Genomic DNA, 27,869 nt, shown 5'->3' with positions numbered 1-27,869 from the left:
ATCTGTTTCCTCCTTTACAATCCTTCCCCACAAACAGCTGGAGGCATCATTTTAAAAATTAAATCATATCACAGCAAGGATGCCTTCACTTGTAATCCTTTAAGAGCTTTCCAAAGCATTAAGAATAAAGGCCCAAATCCAGCAAGAACTGCAAAGGCTAATGTGATCTGCCCCTGATGACCTCTATCCACATCTCCATCCCTCTTTTTCTTGATCATCCTTCTCCTGGGCTCCTTCCTGTTCCTCAAACTCACCAAATTCATTTCTGCTTTGGAGCTGTGCTGTCCCCTCTATCTAGGTCATCATACACCAGCTCTTTTCATGACTGGCTTCTATCGACTGTCAAATCTCAGTTCACCTGTCCTCTCCTTAGAAACCTCCCTGATAACTCTCACCTAGCATAGATACTATACTAGACCTCATAAAATCCACACACCTTCTATCAGAAAACTCACAGTCTTTCAGGGGAGAAAAATAGGTTAATACTTATTAAGTAATATCACAGGACAGTAAATGAGTTGAGGGCTTTTGAAGCAGTGGGCTACCATACACTGTCAGGGCCAGAAGGGCTAGCCTCCCACCTGACATCCCCTGACAATGTCCAGGTGACGTGTGGTTGACATCTCCATTGAAAGGATTACCCAGTGCTGGACAGCTTTGGAATTGGGACTTTCCTTAATCTGAGCTGTGATACGATTCTCTGCAGTTACTACTCTTACGTGCCCCTCTCAGGAAACATAAAACAAACAGAAACCCTCTTTTAGTGGTCTGTTTGGATTCTCAGGGCCAAACTTGCCCGTTGCCTTGTTCTCCCATCCCAAGCTTCCCTCCAGGGCACTCTCCTCTGGACTTCTCTCTTACCTACCGAGGTCCACAACTGCTTCCAGCAGTCCTGATGGGATCGGGCTGCCACTGGGCATTGCTCTTTCCTCAGGACCTCTACCTCAGGCCCACGACCCTCCATCCATTCCTTAGACATCAACCTCCCCGCCTTCTGTACGCCACACCTCTCCAGCTGGAGCGAACGCCACATCATCTCCCCGTGTTGTGCCTAGCACAGGGCCCGACACACAGCAGTTTCTTTAAAACCGCTGGGAGAATCAAACAATACATCGTTGCCCCTGGGAAACCATCAAAGGCTCCTATATCCCGTGGGAATTCGAAAGCCTAGGTGGGGTCCCCTGCCCACCCTACCTCCAGCCCGCCTCTCAGTCTATCCTACGCCAAGTATCGCCTTTCCATTAATCACTCTCTTCAAGCGAGTAATCTTTCTGGGGCCTATAATCCCTCACGTTTCCCCCTATGTTGTCCCAATTGTGAAAACCTTTTATTTCGACTATTGGCAAAAAGTCGGCCCATTCCCTGCCGTAACCACGCCCCCTTCATCACATTCCCGGGGCGAACCGGAAGAGATCGCGCCTCCCCTAGTTCGCAGGCCCGGAAGTAGATGTGTCTCACGGAAGCCGGGTTTGGCCCTGCGGCTGCTGCCGTCGCCGCGGAGAAATTGTTGGAGCTGGCAGCCTAGGAATGGTGAGACCTCGCGGTTCGCTTCTGAGGGTTCTGAGGAGAGTTTGGGGCGAAATGGAGTTTTCCAGAGTGCCGCTGGGGAAGACCCCCCCACAATGTTTGGGGCCCCGCCCCGGTAGCGCCCCGAAAATCTGCGCATGCGTGGGCCGGACCGGGCCAGAATCTGGTCCGAGATGTTACGCATGCGCAAAGGTGGGCAAGGCGAAGGTGGGGTGAGACTTGACCTGGGAGTTAGTCTCCTCTTGTCCCTCGCCACCAGTTCGTGGGGCTTAACCCAAGGCAGCGAGGACATCTGGGTGCACTCGGTGCTTTGCCTTTGAGTTTCAGGGCTGACTTCACCACTCTTATTCCGAGCTCCAGAAACAGACCGGCACTACTCCCCCACCTCGGGTGTGCACTCGGAGAACGAGGGCCAGGGAAGGAAGGGGGCCCAGACTTAGCCTCAGGCTACCCTTCACCTGACCCCCAAGTGTCAAGATTCCCAGCCGTATCCTACGGAGCCGAGCGACTAGAGCACCTGGGGGCAGGGCCAGAAAACTGCGGAGAGCCGCCCTGGTCTGAAGGGGCGGGGCCCGCAAAGCGGCACGCCCAGAGAGTCCCCAGTACCTGAGTTCTCTGGGGTTAGGAGCAGGCGCCCCAGGGCGGTGGAAATTCGCTCAGTTACCAAACCGCGTTTTTTTAGGTTCCACGCAGTCCCACCCGCTAAATCTTCAGCCAAAGCTGAAAATGAAAATAAAAATTAGATGGACAGATCAGAGTTCAATCTCCATTTCCCTGCTTTGGCTTGGAAGGGCAAGGGTGGTGCTGCTGAACTGAGTGGGCAGCGAAGATAAGAAAAAGTGAGCCACTAATCCCTTCTTTCCTGCTGGTTTATAGTCGAGGCCCTTCCTAGCGACTGTGAGTAGAACCATAGAGGTCTGTGGACCCCCTAAAATGCTATGTGTTTGTACATTTTCCTGGAGTCCATAGCTTTTATATTCTAAAAGATGTCGGTGACCTTTAGAAAGCTGTTGGTTTATCAGGGTCATGGCAGAATAGAGCCTTGTGTTTCTTCTCCTTATGTCTTCCCTAGTTTATGGGATCCTGGGGGAGCTGTTCCAGTAGAAGGTGGGGCTGGCCCATTGGAAACCTGTGCCTCAGGGAGCCTTATTTCTCCTTTGCAGAATCTCCTCTCAGCCTCTAAGCTCACCTGGTCAGAATCCTTGGATGAGCCTGTGGGACCCTTCCTCCTAGCCCTGTGGTTTGGAACCAGTGGCTTTGGGACTGTAAGAGGATGGACAAAGGTAGTATGAGGCCAGGCCAGCTCCCCAAACGCTCAGGCGCCAAGCATCTGCTGATTCCACCCCGTGCCTGGCACGTATGTCTTTTCGTCCTGACTGGGCATTGCCACCTCCCCCTGGGCCAGCACCACCCACGTACCTCTCGGCAGAGGCCACAATTGACTGACTTGCTGTTGAGCTGCCGCTCTTTGGCACGGCTGCATTTTGATGGCAGAGGGAGCAGTTATGCCCAGAGCCCGGTGTGTCGGCATCACCAGTCTGACCTGAGCACCATGTGCTGCACGACATGACACGTGGCACCGGGAGAACTGCCCAGCGTGGAAGGTCTGGGCCAGGTCTGAGCCCAGATGGGATCTGGATGGCCAAGGAACTCCCACCTTAAAACCTCAAATGTCAAGGAAGCAGGGGAAGGGCCAGGAGGGCTGGCAGGGGGAGGAGAAGCAGAGGAGGGGTCCCATGTTCAGAGGCTCAAGGCTCTACTAGGCACTTAGGAGACTTGAGTTCACTGCTTTTCTTTTTCTAGATTCTCAGGGGCTGCTAGATTCATCTCTGATGGCATCAGGCACTGCCAGCCGCTCAGAGGATGAGGAGTCGCTGGCAGGGCAGAAGCGGGCTTCCTCCCAGGCCTTGGGCACCATCCCTAAACGGAGAAGCTCCTCCAGGTAGTAAGGGTTTGAAGGGCCAGGAACTGGGCAAGGGCATTAGGTGCTACATGTCTTCACCACTGTTGCAGTGGTTACCCGAGCCCCTCTGGAGCCTCAGTACTGGCAGAGCCTTGTGCTTTTCCTACCAAATCCCTCTTGTGGGATATGGGCCAAGGGAGGGCGATCTGAGGTCTTTGACATGGAATCTTTGTGGTGCAATACCCTGTCATCTCAGAGGGATGGAGCATAGCAGTTCCGTGCCCCATCCACTGAGCCGGAGCAGTTAGCGCCTAGCCGGGAACCTGCTCTGTTTCAGAGGCTGAGTGTGTGCAGGTGGGTCCTAGGGAAGGGGCAAGGGATGCTCACTGGGTAGGACTCTCCACAGGTTCATCAAGAGGAAGAAGTTTGATGATGAGCTAGTGGAGAGCAGCCTGGCTAAGTCTTCTACCCGGGCGAAGGGAGCCAGTGGGGTGGAACCAGGGCGCTGTTCGGGGAGTGAACCTTCCTCCAGTGAGAAGAAGAAGGTGAGGGATTGGGAGATGTGGGGGCCAGGGCCAGATTTTGTTTTTCCCCACTACCTTTGCCAGCTGACAGGGGCCCTGGCAAAGGAGACTTGTGAGAAAATCGGTGGCCTCAGCCCCAACCTCAGATGCCTCCCTCCTGAGAGCCCATCGCTCCCTACTCCCCCTTTCTTGCTGCACCCCCCCCCCACACACACACACACCCTGTCAATGCGTCCTGTATCACATTCTGTGTGGGAGGCATGGAGCGTGCATCTATTCTGGGAGCAGACAGCCTGTTCCCAGCATTGCTGGGTGTAAAAATAACCCCCAGGTGGCATTGCTCTGGCCCTAGACACCGTACCAATAAGAGTGGTTTCCTGGTATCCTCCCCACCCACCCTCCACTCTGGGGTTGAGGGTGCCACCAGCAAAGAGAAGACCCCATATGTTTAAGGATTATGTAGAAGTACTTTGGTAGAGGTGGGAGGGGGAGGGGTGGGGACTAGAAAGCGGAGCTCCTGCCTGTGTTGCTTATGGTTGGGTGGGACCGGGGCCACCACACAGTGTGTGAAGTTCAGGGTCCAAAGCCCCATCTGCCCTGATGCCGGCTTTGAGCTCTTCCTGTCCTCTGCTCAGGTGTCCAAGGCCCCTAGCACTCCCGTGCCGCCCAGCCCAGCCCCAACCCCTGGACTGACCAAGCGCGTGAAGAAGAGCAAACAGCCACTTCAGGTGACCAAGGATTTGGGCCGCTGGAAGCCAGCAGATGACCTCCTGCTCATCAATGCTGTGCTGCAGGTAGTGCTTCCCACTGCAGGCTTCACGTCCCCCCTCTCCCCCCGGCCTGCGGTTCCCAGCCCCTGCACTAGCCCAGCAGCACCCTGGGGGTGGCAGGGGAAGGGTCCTTCCCAGCTCTAGGGCTGGGACCAACCCATCTGGGGCCTTGCAGACCAACGACCTGACATCTGTCCACCTGGGCGTGAAGTTCAGCTGCCGCTTCACCCTTCGGGAAGTCCAGGAGCGCTGGTACGCCCTGCTCTACGATCCGGTCATCTCCAAGTGAGTGGGGCCAGCTCTGGCAGCATGGAGGGATGAGGAACACTAGAATTTGGCTCCTGGAACAGAGAGAACTATACAAGGGCCCAAGGGAGGGGCCTGGGAGGCAGGACTCATGGGGCCTTGCATCCTCTGGGATGATATTGAAACCAGGCAGGCTTGGGAGGGAAGCTTCTTCCTGCTGCCAACCCGGCTAGTCCTGGCTTGATGCCAGAAGCAGGGGATCTGGAAGCTGCAGAAACAGCCTGGAAAAAATATCCGAATGAGCGCCAGGAGCCCTGGTTCCACCAGGGTGGTCTTGGGCAGGTCACTTTCCATCCTTTCCCCACTGACCTCCACAAGAAGGAGTTGGAACAAAAGAACACCAAGGCCCCTAACAGTCCCAAGTTTCAAGTAAGCCTGTGTGCATATGTCGCGCACACTTTTCCTCCTCAGCCACTTCGTTTAGCATTGTCATTGCTGGCGGGATGCTTACCACCCATCTTCTGTTCCACGGTCTCTAACACCATTTAAGCTGTAGCCACGGCCCTGACAGGAAGCAGGCAGGGCTCAGCTTTGGAGAGAGGATGTGGTGGGCAGTGGGTGGTCTCGGGATCTCCCTCGGGACTGGTCTCTGGGGGCTGTGCCTTGAGTGTCTTCGAGAAGGTGAACACTGGAAACTCGGTTTGTTGAGTTGCCTGTTATGCTTTCAACAAACGCATGAGGCCACAGGTGCAGTGCTAAGCCTTCGGCTGGTGCTGCTGAGGGCCTGGCCTCTAGTTCTGGATCTCAGAGGCCTATAGGAACCCCGGATTGCTTGACCCCCTCCCTTCAACCCTGCCCTCTTTCTCCCTGTACCCCCTCAGGCTGGCTTGCCAGGCCATGAGACAATTGCACCCAGAAGCCATTGCCGCCATCCAGAGCAAGGCCTTGTTTAGCAAGGCTGAGGAGCAGCTGCTGAGCAAAGTGGGATCGGTAAGGCTGAGGAGCAGAGAAGGGCGGGGTGGGGACCTAACCACTGGGAAAACTACGGATGTGGGGAGGCCCCACTGCCCGGAAACGTGCCCGGCAGGTCTCGTATATTGGCAGGGGCCTTTGTGGATGGGGTCCTTAGGAAGAGCCAAGACCGGCTCCCTCTCACTTCTCCCAGCTCCTGGTGGGGACGGGGTGGGGATGACGAGGTCAAGACAAGAATGAGAAAACCCAAATGCCGAGAACACGCTTCTTGCCCTCCAGACGAGCCAGCCCACCTTGGAGACCTTCCAGGACCTGCTGCACAGACACCCTGATGCCTTCTACCTGGCCCGTACTGCCAAGGCTCTGCAGGCCCACTGGCAGCTCATGAAGCAGTATTACCTACTGGAGGACCAGACAGGTAACTGGCTCCAGGAGCTGGCGGAGTGGGTGTGTGCGTGTAAGTGTGAAGCTGTCTGGGCACAGTTGCCCTCAGGTGCCCAGTAATGGATCCCTCAGTGGCCCCCAGTGTCTTGCATCTCTTGGCAGCAAAACTTTCTTCCAGGAGGAAGGAAAGTGGCTGGAATGACACTCAGCAGCATGGTAAGGGTAGCCCAAACTGTCTGCAATCCTGAGCAAAAAGTCTAAATGGCAGTGTTGTCTCCCACTTCCTGTTTTTGTTATCGTTTTTAACATATTTCGCTATTATGTAAACAATACGCTAACATAGTCTTCGTGAATAACGTTGAAAGTGAATAAAAGGTGAAAGTCCCCTGCACTGCTTTATCTTTCCCCGTTTCCCCCCCAGAGGTGGTAGGGTCTCTGTCTTTCTGCCCCTTTCCTCTCTCCACTTTCCTTCTCGCTGCCTTGGAGCCATGCGGAAATTCCCATTGGGCCTTCACACCCAGGCCCCCTGCCTTCCTCCTTTCCCAGGGGCCAGAACACTCTCTGCCCACCTCTTCCTCACCAGCAAGTTCTCGCTCCTGATGACAAACTCGGGGAAAGTCAGCTGACTAAAGTGCCGGAGGCTCTTCAATTCGACTTGGGATTTGGGATCAGGTTTTCGTGGTGCAGCGTAGTGTAGACACACTCTGCCCTCCCTTCCTGGATGGTATTGCCCATCAGCGTCTCCATAGTTGTCCGCACTGTTCTGGAAATGAGGCTTTGCCTGTGCACTCCGCCTACTCCCTGGGTCCTACTGCTCCTGGTTATCAGAAGATACTCCTGCAAGAGGATTTGAGGAGATCGTGTCAGGGATGCCCTGTCTTTCCTTCCTGAGGGTCTCTGCAGTTAGTGGGCAGCCCTCTTTATTCCTGCAGCTTCCACAGCTCTGCTTCTGCCTCAGACTCCGACGTCCCTGAATTCCCACAGAGAGTGGACACCAGATAAAGTTGATTTATGCTGCTGTAGCTGGCTTCTTTGAAAGTTATCTTGTGTAAACGTCTCTGTTAACTCAGAGGTTTAATTTTTCTCTCCAAGAGTCTTTTCTGTGGGTATTTGATTTCTCCTTCGCTGTCTAGTGCTGGGAGGTCCTAGGAACTGGGTAGATATACTGCTTGGCTCTCAAGTTGGTTGAGTATTAAATTGGTGGGATTTCAGGCAGCTGCAGTGGGGGAGCAGTCGGGCAGGGGGGGGATGACTGTCCCAGTCCCTTGTTTCCCACACAATCTGACCTAAGGGGGTTGAGGGTGTGGAGCACTTGTGGCTCCTGTGCAGCCCCCCTCACTTCCCCGGGCAGACAGTGACCACACCCCGGGTGTTGACAAACTCCCCAGCCGACGGTTTCACAGCCACTAACTACTGAGCGACACTGCAGTCCTGGGAACAGCTGGCCTTAAGGCAGAAGTTCTCAGAGTTTGTGGGCCCCCATCCCCTTTTGCAATTTGGTCAGAAAAAAAAAAAACGGAAAAACTTCCACGAAACTATTTATTCTCAACACATCTAATGGACTCTGATATTATTCTATCCCGTTTCTTTTTCTTTTTTGGGGGGGGGGGGACAGAGGAAGAAATGAAACTAATTTCATGACTGTCAATACCTCATGACCCGCAGTTTGAAAAATACTGGCTTACAGGGGGCAGCTCACTTCTGGCACATCCTGAGGAGCACTTGACCAGCATGTGCCACTCTCTGCCCCCTGCTGAGTGTGGCAGAGAGTATTTGGGAGCATATGATGTGTCGGAGGAACATTTTGGATTTGGAGTCAGAAAAATAGAGCTTGGGTCCTGCCTCTGTCCTAACCCTGAGTCACATGGCTTAACCCTGCTTCCTGTGTCTGTCCCCTTGTGTGCACAGGGGAACTGACAGCGATGCCTTCCCTCCTTAGTTCAAAGCTGTGTGAGAACCCTCGCACACTGAAAAGCACACACGAAAAGTCAGCCTTAATTCCCTTTTCTTTCTAGAACCACCTCTGCCCTTAGCTAATGTCAGGAATTCTTTGTGCCAAAAGAGGGTGTCTAATCTGGTCTGTGCTCTGTTGCCTATTGATTGCAGCGCAAAACTGTTGCCACAGGTTGTCTTCACAGTTTGTCCCCTTAGTTCAGTTGCTGCACAGCAGCTTAGGGTGGAGTAGGAACGGCGGCGCTGACCGTCCCCCCGTCCTTTGTTCAGTGCAGCCGCTGCCCAAGGGGGACCAAGTGCTGAACTTCTCCGATGCAGAAGATCTGATTGATGACAGTAAGCTCAAGTGAGTGGCTGGGGCCACAGACAGGGTACAGAGTGGAGTGTGCCCCCCCCCCACCCCCTTGGGTGGGCCAGAGCTCCCTGGGCAGCACTGCCCAACCTGGCCTCCTGCTGCTGAGAATCGGGCCCAGCCCACACCCAGCCTTGTGCACCGCTTGGCGCTCTTGGCACCTGGTCTCTTTGCTGAGCCCCATCCCTTCAGCACCCCCTCTCCTCTCCCCCCACCCCCCTGCCCCGGGAAGGAGGCTAGTCCAAGGTCAGAGGAGCAGCCTCCTGGGTTGTTCAGCTGAGAGACTGAGGAACACCCTAATGAGCCAAGTAGCACCTGATGGTAATAGCAGGTGATCCTGATTCCTCCTCCTTCCCCCTTCTTCCCACAGGGACATGCGGGATGAGGTCCTAGAACATGGTAAGTGTACCCTGGTGGGGACCGTTAGGGGGTGGAAGCCCCTGCCAGCACAAAGCATCGGTACGAGGTGCTGATGACCTCATAGCATCCCCGCTTACCACCCTGCCTCACCCCAGAGCTGACGGTGGCCGACCGGCGCCAGAAGCGAGAGATTCGACAGCTGGAACAGGAGCTGCATAAGTGGCAGGTGCTGGTAGACAGCATCACAGGTGAGGCGGTGGGGGACCTGGGGGGGGGGGGTCTGCTCCAGCTCCCTGTGCCCCACCCAGAGCCCCTGTGCTTGCCTGGCTGGCTGCGCCCTCATTTCCCACGCCCCGGCTCCCTGCCTTCCACCCCGCGGCCCTCAGGCGGGCTCTGCGTGACACCAGCTGCTCCCCGTCGCAGGCATGAGCTCTCCTGACTTCGACAACCAGACTCTGGCGGTGCTGCGGGGCCGCATGGTGCGGTACCTGATGCGCTCCCGAGAGGTAAGGCAGGCCCGGCCCCTGCTTCCCTGGGTTTCCCTCCTCCGCCAGTCTTGTCCTTGCTGACCTCTTCTGTGTCTGGCCCCTGATCTCTCGTCTTTCCCTGACCTGTGTAGACCCATTCCTCAGGTCCCAGCCCTCACCTACCCCGTTTCCCCAGATCACCCTGGGCAGAGCAACCAAGGATAACCAGATTGATGTGGACCTGTCTCTGGAGGGTCCGGCCTGGAAGATCTCCCGGAAGCAAGGTACCGGCAGGCGGCAGTGTGGGGGTGTCCCTCCCAGCCTCTCGCTGCCCTCCGGCCCTGCAGCTTGGTCTCCATGGGAACCCGCTAGGGTTGAGCAGCTGGCATTTCAAGATCTCTAACTTGGGAGTCATGGGTGCCTTCTAGCCTGTTCCTGGGAAGCAGTGTGTGTGGGGACTGCAGGCCCTCTTCTGGCCTCCCCTGTCTCCTCATCCCTTTCGCCTCTCCATCCCCACAGGTGTCATCAAGCTGAAAAATAATGGTGATTTCTTCATTGCCAATGAGGGTCGGCGGCCCATTTACATCGATGGACGGCCTGTGCTGTGTGGCTCCAAATGGCGCCTCAGCAACAACTCCGTGGTGGAGGTGAGCTGGGAGGGAGGTGAAGAGGTCATGATGAGACCCGGGGCGTGGGAGGCCGGTGTGTGGGCCTGGCCCCCAGTTCCACCTCTGTCCTCAGCCGCTTTTCTCTCTTGCCCACAGATCGCCAGCCTGAGATTCGTCTTCCTCATCAACCAGGACCTCATTGCCCTTATTCGGGCGGAGGCCGCCAAGATAACGCCACAGTGAGGCATGGTGGCGGGACCCGTGTGCTCTCTCTGGCCTCCGGTTCCCCTGCTATTCCAGCCCCTAGGAGCTGGGAACTCAGGCTCCTGGAAAAACCATGGTGGGCAGGAGGAGACCCAACTGGCCCATTGATCTGAGCCTCTGTGGGAGGGCAGGGCTGGTCCTTGGGAAGCCCCTCGAGGCTGGAACCCTCCGGCTTCCTTAGAGCCAGAGCTCCTCCCCTTCTCTCTCTGCAGACCACCCTCCTCTGCCCCTCAGATTCCCACCTTTTCCCTTTGTCTCCAGCTGATTGGCTTCAGACTTTTCCTTTATTATTTTTCTTTTGTAAATAAAAAGCACCGAGTTCCAAAGTAGTTCTTTTTATTATATATATTTTTTAATATAAAAAAATGGGACTGGTGCGGCAGGGACACATGCAGGGGATGGCAGAATCCCTCGGCCTCAGGCCTGTCCTCCATCCTGCAGACAGAGGTCAGAGAGCAGGCTGAGGCGGGGCACCAAGATTCCCAGCCTGGGGCCTGCCCCTGAAGTGCCAGCCCACTCAGAGAGTCAGGGGCCAGGCCCTCTTTAAGCCTCAGGCTCCCTGCCCTGAGCCGGGGACCAGCAGAGAGTCCTGGGGAGCGGCTGCCACTCTCTGCCGCCCCGAGTTCGGGCAGAGCAGCAGACGGCAGCGTGTCTGGCAACACTGGGTTCTGGGGCTGGCAGTCAGACCCCCGTGCCTTCTTCCTGGGTCCACTGGACTGTGCCAGAGCCGTGGCAGCCGATAAGCACCATCTCCAGGCTATGGGGTTCCCAGGGCAAGGCCAGGCCCCCTGACCCTGGCGGGGGCTCTCCAGTACTCGCAGCCTCGGCCTGGTTAGTGGGTTCCGGGGGCCCAGTCCTAGCCCCTTCCTCGGGGGCCGGTGAGCCAGGGGTACTGGGCTCGGGGCAGAGCTCTGCTGAGGCCGGGGGCTCTGAGTCAGAGGTGGGGGTCCAGAAAGCTGTGGCTCGAGGCCAAGGGGAGCTCTGAGAGGCCGGGGGGCCCCAGGGCCAGGGTGCTACAAGGGGAGGGGGCCCTGGACGAGGGTGGGGCCAGGTCCCACTCAAGACAGAGGCAGCTGGGGGCTGCAGGCAGTACGAGGATGTCCCAGTGTCCACACACAGAGGCTGCAGGAGCCCAGAGGTGCCGGCTAGGCAGGGCCCCTCTCCCGATGCCCGAAGGCAAGGACCCTCCCCGTGGGGTGCCAGGACTTGCTGCACAGCCTGGCGAAGTGACTGCAGACCCTCCCGCATCTGCAGCACCTGCTCAGACAGCTCTGTCACCTTTAGGGAGCGAGGCAGGAAAGAGGGTGAGGTTAGAGAGGAGTTTGGACCTCACACAGCGGCAGCGCCCGCCCCCCTCCCCTCGGCTTCCCTCCCCACCTCCACTTTGCCCCTCACCCACCGCCTGCCGCAGCTTGTCCAGTGTGTCTGTGTTCCTTGCCTCACTGGGCCCGAGGGGGACAGTGAGCAGGCCGTTTTCTGCAAAGAGTAGACTAGGGTTACCAGCCAGCACCAGGAAGAGGCCAGGCATGGGGTCCAGGCCTCTGCCCCAGTTAGCACAGACCACACTGGCCTGGCAGGGCCTGATGCCAGCCACGGCCACTTCCAGCCTTGCCCCAGTTGCCGAATTCTGCCCAAACCGCAAGGAGCCCTTGGGCACGCTGCCCCACACTTTCCCCCTCAGGACGCTGCCCTCTGCGCCTGTCCTCCAGACACACGACCGCTCCCAGGAGCTCATTACCTGGTCCGCTCTCGGGGCTGCGTGGCCTGGGGACCACTTTCAATTCTGCTTCCCCCTTAGCCCTCTATCCTCCCCAGGGTCTTAGCAACATTATCTTCTTTAACATGCACGACAACCGTACTGCAGACCAGAAGCTGGAGCGAGAACCGAGATCTTGCTGCTGGAGAGCTGACCGCAGGGATCCAAACCCCTTCCCGACCACCAAAGTGCTGGTCTTAACCACCAAAATGCCCAAACCATGCAGGCTGGGAAGGACAAGAGGCAAGAAGTCTTTACCCCGCCGGTTTCTCAGGGGTGCACAGGGCAGAGAGGCAGCCCTGCCCACCTGCCGCTGCCCCCCACCCCCCAACCTCGGAGCGGGCCTCAGTACCTGGTCCAGGGGAGGGGCTGCTGCTGCATTCCGGGCCAGGCTGCCCCACACGGAAAGAGAACTTGGGCTGGTCGGAGCCACAGCCATCCTCAATGCCATCTACTACCCTATGGACACGGGTGCCAGGACAACAAATCAATCCACGGGCAACCACTGTGGTGCCCTAGTGTCCACACACAGGAGCCCCCTGGAGTTCGGGGCCCAGGAAAGGTAACACGTGGTCCCTTTCCCTAGGAGCTTGCAGTTTTGCCGGGGGGTCCAAGCTTGAGCAACAGGACACAGTGGAAATTCTGAGCAGTAAATGGCCATGGACCAAACGGTTAGGGAGGGGCTGCAGGAAGGTGGAGTCCAGGAAGGCTTCGTGGAGGAGGCTGGGACCGGTTAGGATGGAAGGATGGACACCCAGGGGAGGAATGTGCCTGGCTGGACCCCAGGGCTATCGCCACCATCTTTGCCAGATCACAGGGGCCCAGGGCCTGCTTACCTGGGGCTCAGATCCGGGGGTACATTCCACGGTACAGAGGGCAACTGCAAACCCTCTAGGCTTCGAGGGTGAACAGAGGGGCCGGCCTCAGCCTGTGAAGCCCCTGCCCTGCCCGGCCGTCCTCTGCTCCTTAGCCTGGGCCGGGGCGCGGTTCGCCGTGGGGATAGCAACTTAGCAGCGGAAGAGGAGGATGTGCAGCCGGGGGACAGCAGGGGGCTGGAAGGCTCATCCGCTGGGGCTGGTGAGGCCGCGGGGCCCTGCTCCCCATCCGTCTCCTTCTCCTCCAGTGTGGACATAAGGGTGTTGTCGCCACTCAAGGAGCTGGTGTCTGCCTGGGGACAGTGGGGCACAGGGAACCAGCCTGGATAACCCCTACCGTGTCCCAGTCACCTGCCCCCCGTGACCTCATCTCCCTAGAAGGAGCCATCTTTGTTAAACTGGATGCCCAAGATCTCCCACCCTCGGAGGCAGAGGCTGTTACTCCGGTGAAAGGAGGTGGGTGGGGGACTGCTCTTCTGCTGTCACCACAAAGCCACCAAGCCCTGGAGGAATTTGCTGCCCTTCAAAATTCCAGCCAAATGTGGATACATTACTCCTCTACCTGGTCCCTCAGGCTAACCGAACTATCCGGGAGAACACAGTGCTAAAAACTGGTTTAGAACTAGTGGTAGAAGCCAGGAAGATTCGAAGCCCCTCAGAGCAGTTGTCTCTCATGGTGAGGAAGCAGGGAGAGCCGCAGGGCTCTCTTCCGAGGCAGCCTGGAGGACTAGTGCCCGGCCCTGCCCAGGAGCCCCATCCCTCACGTGTGGCCTCAGCCTCCATCCCTTAAGACTCCGCTGTGGACCAGGCCAGGCCGTCTCCGGCGGGCCGGGGAGAGCCGGCAGGGCTGGCGGAGCACGGCTGGGCTGGGCTCTAAAGGACAGCGTGGGTATGAAGGGGCAGGAGACGGGAGAGTGTAGACCCCCCAACAACGTGTGGGGGTGTTAACAGCAGGCCAGGCGCTCACACGGCTCCTCCCCAAACCCCAGCCTCTGCCCACTTCACCAGCCACGACCCCAGCCCCCTCCGCACACATTCCCGGTGCCCTCACCTCTGCGGGGCCTCCGCCGGCACCCAGGTTGTAGCTGAGCTCCCCTCGGAGGCCCCGGCTGAAGCGTGGGGCAAACTCGGGGTACAGTGCGAGGCTCTCGTGCAGCCCAGTCAGCTGGAGACACTGCAGGACGCAGTAGGTCAGCCCCTTTACATCAGCATTGGCCTTGACCACCTGTTCCCGCCGGGGCAGCTCACAGCCAATCAGATCACCCTTCCCTGGGAAGCGGAAGTAGAGGTCAGCAAGCCCTGCCCCTCAGCCCACGCACAGAGGGTCAAGCAGAGGCACCTGAGCTTCCCTTGGGAGGTGAGTGGGGCCTTCGGAGCCAAGACCCAGACGGGCAGAGGGGCCCAGGCTCCGGCCGACCCCCGGCTCCTCAGACAGACTTGGAGTGAAAAGCACTGAGGCCCAGGAGCTCAAGCACTTCCGGGATGGAAGCCACTGTCCTGAAACACACCTGAAGTTTAGCTCTGAGATTAACCGAGCGGTCAACAATTCTGGTGGTTCCGAGGCTGTCTGTAGATCGGAACCCGGGCCCCATCTCTACCTATAACATCTGCAGGAGACCCCACAATCCGGTATCTTTCAAGCCTCACAGGTGATTCAGGTGGGGCTCATCCAGGAGCCAGCAGGTTAGTGCCCAGCTCGGCACAGTGAAGAGGTCAGGCAGCCACGCTTCTTCGTCTCCCTGAACCCTGGTTCTTGCGGGACGGATTTTGTACTGAACTGGGTCCTGGTGCTTTCTTGATCTTACCAGAAGGTGTCAATGTAGGATTTTCCCACCACCCAGCTGGGACTGCCACCTGGCTGACAGCAATTGTAAAATGGCATCCATTAGAGTCCGTACCCCAATCTCAGAGATGTTAAATTATAGGGGGAAAATGTGCATCTTACAATCAATGAACTAGGGTGCCTCCAATCACGGACATGTGAGGAGTAAGCGGGTTAGTGTAGGTAAAGTGACTGACACAGAGACGATCAAAGTTCGTTTCCTTTCTCTCCCTCTGGACAAGAGTCCCCTGTAGATCGTTCCCAAGAGACGGCCTGCCGTAGGCAGAGCACTCACCGCCTTCACAAGGCAGCTCAGCCCACTGCCGGAGTTCGCAAGATTGGAAAGCGTTTCCTTACCCTCAAGGAAGAAGATGGATCACTGCCACCCTCCACCGTGGGCTGGCTCGTGCTGCCAGCAGGACTGAGCTTAGCAGCTCCTGTAAATGTTCACGGACTTTTGCTCAAACTTAAGTGTAGAAAGCATTGCTGTTAAATTGTATTTTCTTGGTTTCGGGCCATCCTTCTGGTTCCTTCTGAGAGCTGTTTGGATCTCAATGTGCTCATCTGATGAATGAGCTCTCTCTCCTGTGTGTCATCTGGAAGTAAGAGAAGTGTGTATTTTTTGTCTTCATCCAAGAGGTGAGATAGAATCGAGAAATAGGACAAGACCAATGACAGAGCCTCCATGCCATCAGTCTCAGACCAGAGACTGCCCTCCAGGCCGGCATTGCAGCCGGAACCTCCAGCTCAGCGTTCCAGCCCCCTCAGGTCTTCCTGGTACTGTCACCCAGCCCACTTCTCTTCTCTTGCCTCCTTCCCCCACAACCGACTGTGTGTGCTTAGCTGTTAGCTCATACGCAGAGGTAGGGGCCAGAATTGACGCCACGAGCTGCACGGTGAGCCTCAGCGGCCAGCAGCAGGCAGGAGGCCCCTGGATGTCCAGCGAAGGAGGCAGGTGGGGGCAGGAGTGAAGGCAAAGCAGAAAACCAGGTTGTGGGGAACCGGGCATACATCGGGGCACCCGGAGCCATCAAGTCAACAGAGGAAACAATTCCTCTGGAACGTGTGTGCAGGCACAGGATGGATCAAAGGTGGCAAAAGCTCCAGTGCTGGGGACGCAGGCAGTGAGGTGAAGGTGGAGGACATTCTTGAGGCTCGTCTTAATAGTGAACAGGATTATTCTGCAACCTGGTGCGTGGCAGCAGTGAGGAGATGTTCTTACAGGACCAATGCCAGCTCCCAGCCACACTGCTTCCTCGGCTCCGAGATGAAAACCATCTGTTTAATAATCCGCTCGTCAGTCTTGACCAGTCTGCAATTGTCAAGATCTGTCTGTTTGCCCTTCCAAATCTCTCCAGTTCTCCAGCATTTCTCAAGGACTGCCAGCCATATGTCGGGGGCCATAATTCCGTTTCCTGGGAGTCCTGGCATAAAAGGCATCTAGGTCGGGAAGCCAAATTCCCAGAAGACTCAAGGTGAAAGGTGTGGCAGCCTCTCACCTCTCTTACCTCCAAGACCCCCTTGATGGTATTTCTTTTTCCTGTTGGTAGATCATCCTCCTCGGGGGAGCGGGGAGGGACGCACAGTAGCTTCTGGGCATCTAGTCTTCTTAATTCTCCAGGTTGGTGACAAACCTCAGCCCCTCCAGGCGTCAGCCACCCCCACAGTGAGTCTACAAGCGCTTGGCCGAGGGTTCACCTCCCTTCCATCCCCTGTTGTGAGGCCCTCCATTATCCAAACAGGTCACAGAGTTCCTGCCTGCTGGGGTCGCTGCTGGGAGCCTCCCACAGCCACGGACACCCTCAGCTCTGTGTTTCCAGGAGTGCTTTGCGTGTGCCTTCCTAAAGCCCGGTGTGTACAGCCTGCCATCCTGAAATTGTGCCCTTCCTTGGGGACACGGCGCTCCCTTGATCAGAGCTCCTGAAAGCACAGTGTTTGAAGCCTTAGGGTTGGCAGACTAGGTTCTAACCCCACCAGCCAATTCATGAACCTCTCCAAGCCTCCTGCTCCTTCCGTGCAGAACAGGCACGACACCAGTGCCTCTGTCAGGGGTTTTGTGAGGTTTGTGTGAGCAGAAACACCTAAGGGCCAGCCCCGCAGTGAGACCCTTGGGATCAGCATTATTCTGACGTCCATCCCACAACTGCAATCTCTTCTTCCTTGTCCAGGGACTCGACCCATTTCCACCTCTTTCTTTTGCCAAGAAGGGAAGTATATAGGCAGAGTCCGAGCCCTGCTGTTGCCCGCTGGGGCCCTGGGCCTGCTCTGTGACCAGCCCTAGGAAAGCACAACCCCCCCTCTCCCCTGACCTGGTGGAGGGGCCCCACAAGAACAGCTCTCATTCCCTTCTTGCAGCCCTGCCTAAGCACTCTCTCCAACACTGCCATCCCTAGCATTTGATTTTTCTCCTTGGCAGGAACTGCTGATCTCCCCCATCCCCTCATAGGCTGCAGGCTGGTGGTCCTCCACTCACTCAGGGAGCCTTGAACACCTCCTTGTGTTGCCACCCGGTGGTCACTGGGTCCGCTTTGAGCTTTGTCTGCTTGGAGCTTTGCGCCATGGCTTCTCCTGACTCCGTCCTGGCTGTTTCTCTGCGGGTGGCCTTGCCTGTGCCCCCTGTCCACGTTTCTGCTGATGGGGCCCTGGTTCCACCCACCTCCCCCAAAACCCCCGCTTCCTCTCCTGCCCTCACAAACCTAGGATGGCAAGTACGGTGCCGCCCTTGAGCACCTCCATGGAGCCGGAGCAGACAAAGTAGAGGGCCTGGAGAGCGTCCCCTTGGTGGATGAGGTACTCGCCAGGCGTGCAGAAGGCGGGACGCAGGGCCAGAGACAGTGCCCGCAGGCAGCCACGGCTCGCGGCCTCAAACAGAGGCAGCTGCAGAACCTCCTTGTGCAAGTGCATGGCGATGTCTGCGCGAAGCTCGTCTGGGAGGCTCTGCAGCAGCTGCAGGGGGGAAGCAGGTGGGGAGGTTAGTGGTGGCAGAATGCAAGGCAGCCTCCAGCCAGCCCTCTTTACATCCATCCCACAGGCCTTAGGAGCAAGGGGAAGTGTGGGAGGGACCTGAGGCTCCGTGCCTGTAGCCTGTACGGGCAGTGCGGGAGGCTGCCTCTGCCCCCCCTCCCATCACTTTAGCCCACCGTGAGCTGCTTGGCTTTCCTCCTCCAGGCCCAGAGCCGGATGTCGGTGAGCAGAGCCTCCAGGCCTAACAAGGGTGGAGAAAGGCCTTCAAGGCTTTTTGACTGCCCTCTGCCCCATGCTACTGCCCACTCCCGGGGAGCAGAAGCCAGGATTTTGTGTTCCTTGCCCCCCAGCCCACTCCTGGGAATTTTAGGCCAAACGCATACTCCTGGAAGGAGCAAAGGCTGGAAGGGCCAGCCCTGGAGGCCTGCGCACCTCAGTGGTGTCGATACCGTTGTTCACAGCCCACGTCGCCTGGAAGTACTCGAGCATGCGCTGCTTGAGGGGCTTGGGGATGCGGTGGATGCGGATGTAGTCTCGGAGGTCACGGGTGCGGCTGTGGTACAGAAAGCGGCGGGCGTACATGCGCTGGATGATGGCCGTCACGTTCCCAAACACCACCGCGTGCATCAGGGCTGGGGAGGGTGGCGAGAGGGGGTCACCTCCAGGCCCGGCCTGACACCACGCTGGACACATCTGTCCTCCCTCCCACCATCCAAGTCTCCTAGGCAAGACACGGGCCGCTGTGTGGCAGGGAGTCCTGCAGCCACATGGGACTCCCCTGGCCCTGGCTCTGTGTTCCTTCAGTCCCCAAAAGCAGAAGAACCTCTGAGAAGGACCTTGGGGCCCTGGGGGGAGGCGGGGTGTTGGGGCCACCTGGAGCCACAAGTCTGAGAGTGGGCCCAGGACAGGGAGAGCAGCAGGCCTCACCGCCAATGAGCATGGTGCAGATGGAGAAGATCTTCTCGGTGTCCGTGTTGGCGGACACATTGCCGAAGCCCACGCTGGTGAGGCTGCTGAGCGCGAAGTAGAGGGAGGTGATGTAGGCGCTGCGTAGCGAGGGGCCGCCCAGGAGCTCCAGCCCCGTCCTGTTGGCCTCCCCGCTGACGCTGCTACAGTTGTCGTTCTGGCCGGAGCTGTTCCCTGCCACAGGGCTGCGGCCCACCAGGTAGTAGGGGGTCTCGAGTCGGCGGGCCAGCTCCTGCAGCCAGCCTGGGGAGGGGACAGGGCACACCTAAGCAAGCGGGACGGCACTGCCACACCACAGGCGCACGTGTGCCCACTGCTTCCCCCGGGGCGGGGGCCATGTGGATGCAGACCCCCCCCCCCATGTCTTTCCACCACTTTCCTCCTCTGCCGGTCCAGCACACCCTGTCCACCCCCTCAACCCTGACCAAGACAAGCATGTGAGGACGAGGCTGTCGTCTCTCCAGCCGGCGTCTGCTGGTGCCGAGAAGGGAGCAAGGCGCATTGCACCCTCTCTCCCATGGCTGCCACTGATCCCAGCCAACGGGCCCGGCTGGAGGGGCACAGGGCCCACACCGGCCGGTCTTGTTCCCAGGGATGGAGAGGTGAGGCGACCTCCTCTGCCCTGTCCACCCAGACTCCTCTGCTCTTTCTCTGGGCTCACCTGCTCCCAAAGGCTGCTTCCCCCTCACCCCTCCCACGACCACACAAACCACTCAACCCCATGTTCGCATTCTCAAGCACACCGTGGATGCGTGCATACACACCATCAAGGCCACAGACGTGCTCTGCAGTTGAGAGGATGAGGACACACACGTATGAGCACATTCACAGGTGCACAGCCAAAGCCACTCACACAGGAAAAGCCTGAGCGCTTGGGAGAGAGACAAGGGCACACAGGTGCTTGCATTCAGACACCCAGGTAGGCGAGGCGAACACGAGCACACAGGTAAGCACACTCAAAGGCCACAAACAGGCAGGCACCTGTGCACACACAGAGGCTCCTGAGCACACATGCAGACATGGGTCAGCCTGGGACACTGGGCAGAAGCTGAGAGTGCCCCAGTCCCCTCCATCAATCCCACACTCTCTGGCTTAGACTTGGCAGGAGGTGGAGCTGAGTACTGGGCTCTCTCAGGAGCTCTGGCTACCCACAGTCACTCTGAGCCCAGCTGGAAGCTTGTGGGAACTCTAGGGTGTTGGATGGGGGTTCCTGAGGTCCACAGAGGTCCCAGGGATCCTGGCAGAACCAGGGGTCATGGGGAGCAAGGGAGAGAGGGCTGATCTAGGGTGGAGACACAGAGGGCGGGTGCAGAGAGGGGGCTCAGGGTCTGTGGCTGCAATGGAACTCACTTCTCCACATGCGCTCTGCCACTCCCACCTTGACACACCCAGCGTCTCTGCTCCACACTCTCCCGAACGCCTTACACACACTCTCCCTGCCATCTCTACGCCCCTCCTCACCCCCAGACCTGTTTATTCAGCGATCTCACAAACATGTGCCTCATGCACAACACCCGAGGGCCATGTGATGGGGCTCAAACGGACATGCTATGGGTTAGGGCTAGAGGGCTCCCTAGAAGAGAGGACATTGGTGTTTGGTCTCCAAGGATGGCTAGAGTTTTGACTCAGAGAAACTGAGAGAAGTTTGTTCCCGATCTAGGGAAGGACCATATTGGGCCATCCCTAGGGATGGTGACACGTGCAAGCAGTAGCTCAGCTTAGCTGGAGTGTGCGGTTCAAGCTGGGGGCATCAAATTCCCTGCTAAGGAATTTGAGGAGATGTGTCAAGGCCTGAGCCAAGGTGAGGACTTGCTCTCCTGTGACTCGACGTGTGCTGCAAGGATTCACGGGAGTGTGCCAAGCTCGTCAGTCGCTCTTCAGCTGGGCCCGAGTTGAAGCCAGTTCCAGGTAAGGAGAGTGGGCAGCAAGGGGTGAGAAGCAGGAGGATGAGGGGAAGGTTCCAGAGGGGCCTGTCCTCTCTGTCTTGGCCATGCGGCATTGGCAGCTCCTGGAGCTGGTGGTGCGGGGAAGCTGTTCCGGAGGCCAGTGGCTTTCATTGAGAAATGCCCTGAGTGATCTCCCTCAGCATTTAGTACAATCTTTTGAAAATGCAGCCCATCTCTATGGGGCTAACGGGAATAGGGGGAAGGAACTCTGTGTCGACACCACCCACAGCAAGGCAGAACCCAGGCAGGGAAGCCGGGGGCAGGGACCTCCCAGAGCCAGACCAGAGCCAGACCAGGAGGGGGCGCCACTTCCCCTCCAGAAATCCCTTCTGGGGCTGGACTCTGGGAGGTCTGGGTGTGGCTCTGACCCAGCTGGGGAGTCGCTTCTCTGGAGAAACAAGAAGGGGAAGATGATGTGAAGAAGGACTTGGAAACTCCCCTAATGTGAGCTAGTACCAGCCCAAAATAGAATGAAATTACTCCAGAACTTAGGGTGCAAGAATTAATATGAATATCTGCAAAACAGCCAGCCCCCCACTTGCCCATGTTCTCCATGGCGGGACTCAGAGCCCCTCCAAGAGCCAAAGATATTCTTCCCATCAGCTGAGCAGCCTCTGTGAGGTGGTCAGAACAAAGGAGCCACAGGGACCGGAGACTCAAGAGTTGCCCTATTTGGGCACAAACTGACCTGGGGATATGGTGTCTCAGCCCACTTTGGGATCAGGGCTTTGCATCACTATTATCTATCTCCCGGCCCACTGACCGTGTCGCTGTGTCCACCTCCATCACAGCCTCCCTCTGGGAGGGGCAGGTGCCAAGGAGCTGACACTGCCTGCAGCAGCCCGATTCCGTGTGCTCGGCAACTAGAGCTTTGGGGAATATCCAAGTGGGCCTCTGGGCCACACACCAGTCTCCGCGGGCTTGGCAAGGGAGAGAGGATTTGCAAGAGCCTCCTTGGCCCTGGGAACTGATCGGAGCACGTTTCTAAGGCCCAGCTGGACTCCTGGTGACCCCACCAAGGAGCAGATGGTCATGCAAGGCCATCTGAGCAGCTGGCCTGCTGCCCATGGACTGGAACAAGCACTACAGGCCAGTTCCTGGGAAGCCACCAGAGGGCTGGAGGGCAAGGGAGGGGGAAGGTGTGTTCGGTTTTGGAGCCTCAGGGTATGAAGAGTTAGAACTGGCTGGAACAGAATGGTTCAGAGTTAGAGGAAGGATGGAGGTTGAGCTGGTGTAGTGGCACCATGGAATGACAGGGGACAAGGTGAGGGGAGGAGACAGGGCCAGGGCGGAGGAGGCTGACGGAGGGCCTCATTGCTCAGGGCAGAGGGGTAGAGCAGTTCAAAGGGGTGTGGTTAGCAGAGTCAGGTGCCACAGGGACTTCAAGGGGATGCGGGTTTGGCCCTAGGAGGTCACTGCAACCTGCTGGGTACCATTTTGGGTGGAGAGGTGGGGGTGGGAGCCTTCCTGGCAGGAGTTAAGATGTGAGTGGGAGGCGAGCAGAGGGAGGAGTGGAAGTAGAGGTGAAGTGAAGGAGAGTGAGTACACCAGCGGAGCAGAGAGAAAGGCTGCATTTTAGGCCTGGGGGAGGGCAGAGAAGCAGCTGAGAGGGATGGGCCTGCATATAACAAGAGTGGGGAAAGGCCTTAGAGGGCAAGGTGTGGGGGGGCGGGATTCTGAGAGGGTGGTGCGAAAGCACCAGGCACCAGAAGTACCCAGGGCAGTGGCTCCCTGCTCGGCCTTCTCCTGAGAAGGGTTGATTCTCAGCTGGGCAGAGGCCTGAAGAATGTGACAAAGGCTAAGGCCACAAGGAGGGCATGATGGGTGAGTAGGACTCCCCCGGGCAGCCCACCAGGCTTTCTCCACTATGCCTGGCTGCTGAAGAACAGGCCTACCTCAAGGTAGTGGCTCTGTCACAGTCACACCTGTGTGCACGTGCACACACACGCACACACGCGCGCGCACGCACACACACACACACACACACACACATACCAGCCCCCACATTCTTCTCACAAACACACACCTACTTGCATGTATGCCCCGGATACACATGCAGACTTGCACACATCCCTGACCCCCCATATCAGCTCACAAACACACCCGTGGACTCACATTTCCCTGACACACACACACTCGAGCAGACATATTCTTCTGTTACATATGTACACACACACTCTCCCCTCCCCCCCCACCCCTCGCCGGAAGCCTCTGGTACCGATCTCCGGCAGCTCCGAGGCACTGCTCTCGATCTCCAGCTGGCCGATGTAGAACCAGACGCAGGCCACCCAGTGGGCGAGCAGGGCGAACACAGCCATGAGCAGGGTGAGCACCACAGCACTGTACTGCGAGTAGCGGTCCAGCCGCGGGAGCAGCCGCAGCAGCCGCAGCAGCCGCACCGTCTTCAGCAGGTGGGCCCCAAAGTACTGAGGTGGGGGGAGACAGGGAGGTCACCCCAGGGCCGGCCCTGCCAGCCCTGCCCCAAAGCCCACCCAATCCAGCCACACTGACCACGTTGACCTTGAAGGCATGTAGCAGGTCAAAGGGCAGCGCCGCGATGACATCCAGCAGGAACCAAGTGGTGACGTAGTGGAGGCAAATGGACTTTGGGGCAAATACCACCTGGCCTGACTTGGACACAAACGTGGTGCGGAAATTCAGCACGATGTCTGCAAGAAGTCGGGGTGGGACTCAGCATGGGGTAGCGGAGGGGCCACACCTTACTGGGCATTGACACTTTACTGGGTATCTGACATGGCCTGGGGCCCCTTACCATCGTAGTTCATACAGAACTCTAAAGGGTGGATACTGTTATGCCCATTTGATGGAGGGAGAAACTGAGACTTGGAGAGGCTATCATCAGCTCAGGGTCATATAACCCGTTAGCAGTAGAGGTATGTTTGGAACCTAGGTTTGATTTCAAAGCCCACAGGTCACAAACAGGGGGAGGGTGTGGGGGACACTTGTCAGCAGGCACAGGAAGCCATGCAGACTATCCCCATCAAAGCCCGAGGGGTGCCTGGCATGGGGTGGGGTGGGAGGCACAGGGCACACGTACCAAGAATGAAGAGGACCTCCACAGCCAGATCACAGACGCTGGGGGCACTGCGGGCGGCGCTGGGCTCCCGGGCTGTGCTCACACACACGCTGTAGGGCACGGTGACAGCCACGTAGAGGGTGGCAAGCAGGATGAAGCCGTCCCAAGTGGCCCTCAGTGCCCCACAGTGCAGCAGGATGAAGGGTGACTTTCGGATGGCTGCTACTTTGTACTCAGGCAAGTTTGGCTTCTCCCCAAACACCCCCTGAGGGGGGGCAGAGCAGGTCCAGCCAGGGAGGACAGGAAATTTATAGAAGCTGAGTTGGATAGGGTCTGGGACAGGCAGCCACCTCCTTTCTCTCCCTGAATACTCAAAGCAACCTCTGACACGGGCATTAGAGCCCTCATGTTACAGATCAAAAGACTGAAGATCAGAGAGCCCACTGACTTAGCTGAGGGCACACAGCCATTTAGGGGAAGAGCCGACACTGATCCAAGTCCCATCTGACTCCAGGGCCAAGACTCTATCTTTGATGGATCAGGCATCTGACATTCCCTCCCTCAGTCACAACCCCAAAGTGCTGGTGGGGCCTGGGTGGTCCCCTGGACATCCTCTCTGTGCTGGGCTTAGTTCCCCTCCTCCATCTCCTCAGCCTGCCCCTACAGTGCCCTGCCCCCCAAACACACACCCTTATGCGCAATCCACCTTATTGAGCTTGTGCTTGCCCTTGGGCTGCTTCTGCAGGTGCCCAGACAGGTGGTAGAGCACAGCCCGGCTCCGCCGCCGGTTGGCATTGAAGCCTTTGGCTCCTGCCCGGCCATATCGGCGCCGGCCACCACCTGCAAAAGAGTGGCCTGTGAGGATGGTGGGGGGAGTGCCCACACCCCCTAGCTAGGGTCTTGTGTGGAGGACACCAGTTGCTGGCCCATGACCTGGGCCAGTCTGACTCATTGACTGGTTAGTCTGTTTAGAGTTGGGGGCTCCAGCATCCTCACTTCCAGGGGCACTTATAGACACTCTTCCCCATGCCAACTTGCAGGAGAAAGAGGTCTGGATTAAGGCAAAGGCAGGAGAGGATCTCCATAGGGAAAGGCCTGAGACAGGAGTGGGGAGGTGGTTCCCAGGGCTGGGGGGTGGGTAGGGGGGATGGAGAGTACCCCTAGCATCCCCAGCTGCCCCCAGTGACAGCCTTGGGAGCTGGCCGTAAGGCCTCCCCAGTCCTTGGAGGATACAAGAGGGGAAAGGTCCCAGGGACTAAAAGAGGGCTTTGGATGGGGCTCCCAGTCAGCTCTGTGTGAGGGAAAGGTACCAAGTGGGTCTGCACTGGGCCCCACTAATTGGTCCGAAAATGGTACTTCGCAGGCACTAGCGGAGTTTGTTTGCTTTCCGTTTCTTAGTAAAGTTGACTTCAAAACTCCAACTTTGTCTCAACTGGTCTCTTTGGAAACAAGCTTTCCATATCTGGGCATGTGGAGATGAGAGCAGCACAGGCCTCTCACCCAGCAAAGTGGGACTCAATGAGTGCAAGAGGGTGGGGGGACCCGTGAGCCCAAGCTGGGTGCCAAGGCCCCACCCACAGCAGCTAAAATCAACAGCCCCATGGGCACCCACCTGTCTCCTTCCAATTGTCAGGGCCCCCTCGGTTCTTGGTGTCACTGATATCCTTGTGAGAGACCAGGAAGAGGGCCACCTCCCCTTTCTCATTCTTTATGGGTATCACATCGAGGAGACACCAGAATGGGAGGCCTGGGCACAAAGACAGACTTAGCCTAGTTCCTGTTCTCCACCTTGCCTGAGGTGACAGAGGTTCCACTGCCACCCCCCACCAAGACACAAGCAGGATGGGGGCTTTTCTGGGAGTGGAGCGGTGGCCTGGCTCCATTTAGGACAGGGCTTGATGGAACAGAGAGGGTGGGGGAAGGCAAAGGAGAGCAGAGATGACCATCAGACATGTGTGTTCATAGACCTGTCCTACTGAGACCGGGACATTTTCCCGCTGAGGTGGGAAACTCAAGATTGGAAATTGAGTGGAGACTGAGGCTGAGGTGGGGATGGAAGAGAGAAGCCAAGGGACAGTGGATGGGGCAGGGAAAGTAAGGGGATGTGGGAAGACAGGATGGGATAGGGAGATGGAGAAGATGGGGATGGAACACAGGGGCAGTGGATGGAGTGGGTGCCAGGCTGGGTGAGGCCTCAAAAGTGAGGTGGGCTGGCCAGGTGGCCCCTCACCGCTCTTCCGGTACAGGATCAGCTCAGCCTTGAACTCCTTGTGCTCATCCAGCGCCTTGCGGATCTGTTGGCGGACAAGCTCACTGGTGTCTGGCCCATAGAGGAAGGAGCAGGCGCAGCCCCGCTGCATGACCTCGGCCCGGGAGAAACCCGTGAGGTCGCAGAAGCCATCAGAGCAGTAGACCACAGGGAAGAGCCCCGCCACCTGGGCATTGCCCAGCACGAAGTTACTGTCTGCAAGAGAGCACCTCTCAGAGGAGGCATGGGGTGGAGGGGCACAGGGTCTACCACCCCTCTTTCCTAAATGCCTGCAACCAAAGGGTAGGTGTCACGAAACCCAAGAATTCTGTGTGTGTGTGTGTGTGTGTGTGTGTGTGTGTGTGTGTGTGGCTGGGGGTTAGGGCAGGCAGGTGCGGTTTATAAACAGGAATCAGTGTGTCACCTGTGTACCAGTGCCCTGCAAGGGTCTACTCCTAGCCATGTGTGTATGTGTATATTCAGGAATCAACACCGAGGTTGGTGAATGGGGCCCTGTGTGGGAACTGTGCCCTCTGGACCCAGTCCTGAGCAGCTTGGGGTACAGGGTAGGGCTGGGATGCCCAAAGAGGGCTGTACAACCAGCTCTAGGCAGCCACAGCCCCACTCATACCTCTGCCAGGTCCATTCATGGCTGTCTGGCTCCTCTCACTGGAACCCACCTGGATGGGAGGCGGTCCAGGCCACCATTCAGCCTGCACTTTTTTGACTAATGCCTGACGGGGCTCAGGAATTAGTGAATGTGATCAAAAATGGGGGTGTAAGCATGGTAGCTGCACAGCACTGCCTGAAGCCAGCAATGTATTGGGGAGTGGGGGGCACTGAATCAGCAGGCTGCAGGATGGAGAAGCCAGTGTGTGTGTGTGTGTGTGTGTGTGTATTGGGGCAGGGGGCTGCTCAGTGATGGGCTCCCACCACCTATCAGGAACTGCAAGACCATGAAGTGTGCCAAGCAGAGAGCTGGGAAGCCCCACTGCGGGTGAGTGTGAGGGAGCAGGAGAAGGAGGGAGGGGGGTTTCACGACTTTCCTTGTGCTCAGAGCCCTGGAAACCCAGGATCCAGAAGCTCTGGTCGCCTACTCCAAACTTCCCCAATCTTGGTAGGAATACCCGAACCTATCTTTGGGGGTCTAGGGGGGTCCTGTGGGTTTAGGCTGGTGAGTTTAGGCGGTGAGGTGAGCTTGGACAAACAGTGCGCTCCTAAATCCCGCCTACTCCATCTCCTTTGCAAACCTTTTTCCTAAATCTGATTTTTGAACCCTCCGGCTGTCCCTGAGCACCGCTCCTCTCCCTCACCCCCCACCCCGCCTCTCCACTTCTATGTTAGTCGGTGGGATAGCGCCAGACTCAGGAACAGGGTGGGTTAGATTGACTAGGTAGGGGTTCGATCTCTAGCAAACAAATAGCATCCGGGGCCCCAAACCCTGAGACTTCTGGCCGTCTTGCCCAGCCTCGCGTAAAGTTGACCCTGGACCTTTTGGGAAACGGCGTCTGGAAGGAGATGGTGGTCCCGGCTACAATCAGGGCGTTGGGGACAGAGGGTGAGAACAGGAAGGAGCCAGGCTGAGATGTCAGGGAGAGGGACCTGCGGGAAGCCTGGCAGGGAACGGCTTCTCTGGGAGCCAGCGGAGCGAAGGTCAGACTCACGCGTGCCGTCGAAGCGCGTGGCGATGGTGTCCAGGAAGGTGTTCTGCGGCGCCAGGAGTCCCCGCATGGCCGGCATCTTAGGCGGCCGTGGCCGCCTGCCCCATCCCTCCGGGGCGCGGGGGCTCAGCGCCGGGGGAGGGCGCCCAGCTCGGCCGCCCCCCACCGGGCCCCGCGCCCCCTAGCGCAGCCGTCGGAGGCTGAAACCCACCCCGGGTTCGCAGGCCCGGCCAGCAGCCGGTGCGCGAGGGGGCGTCCCCGCCG

General features: G+C 57.9%; 2 protein-coding genes across 10 annotated transcripts; one reads left to right on the top strand and one right to left on the bottom strand.

The window, feature by feature from the left end:
• Positions 1-1,059: 1,059 nt before the first annotated feature.
• On the top strand, positions 1,060-10,659 carry MCRS1 (microspherule protein 1). Of its 6 annotated transcripts, none has more exons than XM_045465643.1 (16): positions 1,441-1,530; positions 2,210-2,366; positions 2,691-2,810; positions 3,331-3,469; positions 3,837-3,975; positions 4,590-4,748; positions 4,900-5,009; positions 5,852-5,960; positions 6,222-6,360; positions 8,550-8,625; positions 9,002-9,030; positions 9,147-9,239; positions 9,415-9,497; positions 9,655-9,742; positions 9,978-10,105; positions 10,223-10,659. In XM_045465643.1, exons 3-16 carry the CDS (start codon positions 2,801-2,803, stop codon positions 10,307-10,309), a joined length of 1,389 nt encoding a protein of 462 aa, XP_045321599.1. In that variant the 5' UTR covers positions 1,441-1,530; positions 2,210-2,366; positions 2,691-2,800; the 3' UTR covers positions 10,310-10,659. The 6 variants fall into 6 exon arrangements, with proteins under 6 accessions (XP_045321601.1, XP_045321596.1, XP_045321600.1 ...); XM_045465641.1 differs by having other exon boundaries at positions 2,210-2,424; XM_045465640.1 differs by lacking the exon at positions 2,210-2,366 and having other exon boundaries at positions 1,401-1,530.
• Positions 10,650-27,719, bottom strand: KCNH3 (potassium voltage-gated channel subfamily H member 3). Of its 4 annotated transcripts, XR_006709287.1 has the most exons (16): positions 27,609-27,716; positions 25,927-26,160; positions 25,309-25,443; positions 24,403-24,536; positions 23,718-23,961; positions 23,171-23,328; positions 22,878-23,085; positions 18,675-18,956; positions 18,180-18,379; positions 17,480-17,729; positions 14,013-14,230; positions 12,923-13,254; positions 12,439-12,545; positions 12,069-12,202; positions 11,730-11,806; positions 11,594-11,608 (listed from the first exon to the last, which is right to left on the bottom strand). XR_006709287.1 is itself a non-coding variant. In XM_045465636.1 (15 exons), exons 2-15 carry the CDS (start codon positions 26,054-26,056, stop codon positions 11,012-11,014), a joined length of 3,072 nt encoding a protein of 1,023 aa, XP_045321592.1. In that variant the 5' UTR covers positions 26,057-26,156; positions 27,609-27,719; the 3' UTR covers positions 10,650-11,011. The 4 variants fall into 4 exon arrangements, 3 of the variants coding, with proteins under 3 accessions (XP_045321592.1, XP_045321590.1, XP_045321591.1); XM_045465636.1 differs by lacking the exon at positions 12,069-12,202 and having other exon boundaries at positions 10,650-11,608; positions 25,927-26,156; positions 27,609-27,719; XM_045465634.1 differs by lacking the exon at positions 12,069-12,202 and having other exon boundaries at positions 10,650-11,608.
• Between the last annotated feature and the right edge of the window lie 150 nt (positions 27,720-27,869).

This window comes from Leopardus geoffroyi, chromosome B4 (genome assembly GCF_018350155.1).
Source record: "Leopardus geoffroyi isolate Oge1 chromosome B4, O.geoffroyi_Oge1_pat1.0, whole genome shotgun sequence".
Lineage (NCBI taxonomy): Eukaryota > Metazoa > Chordata > Mammalia > Carnivora > Felidae > Leopardus > Leopardus geoffroyi.
Note: the sequence above shows the minus strand (reverse complement) of the source record. Positions and strands in the feature narration are given on the sequence as shown.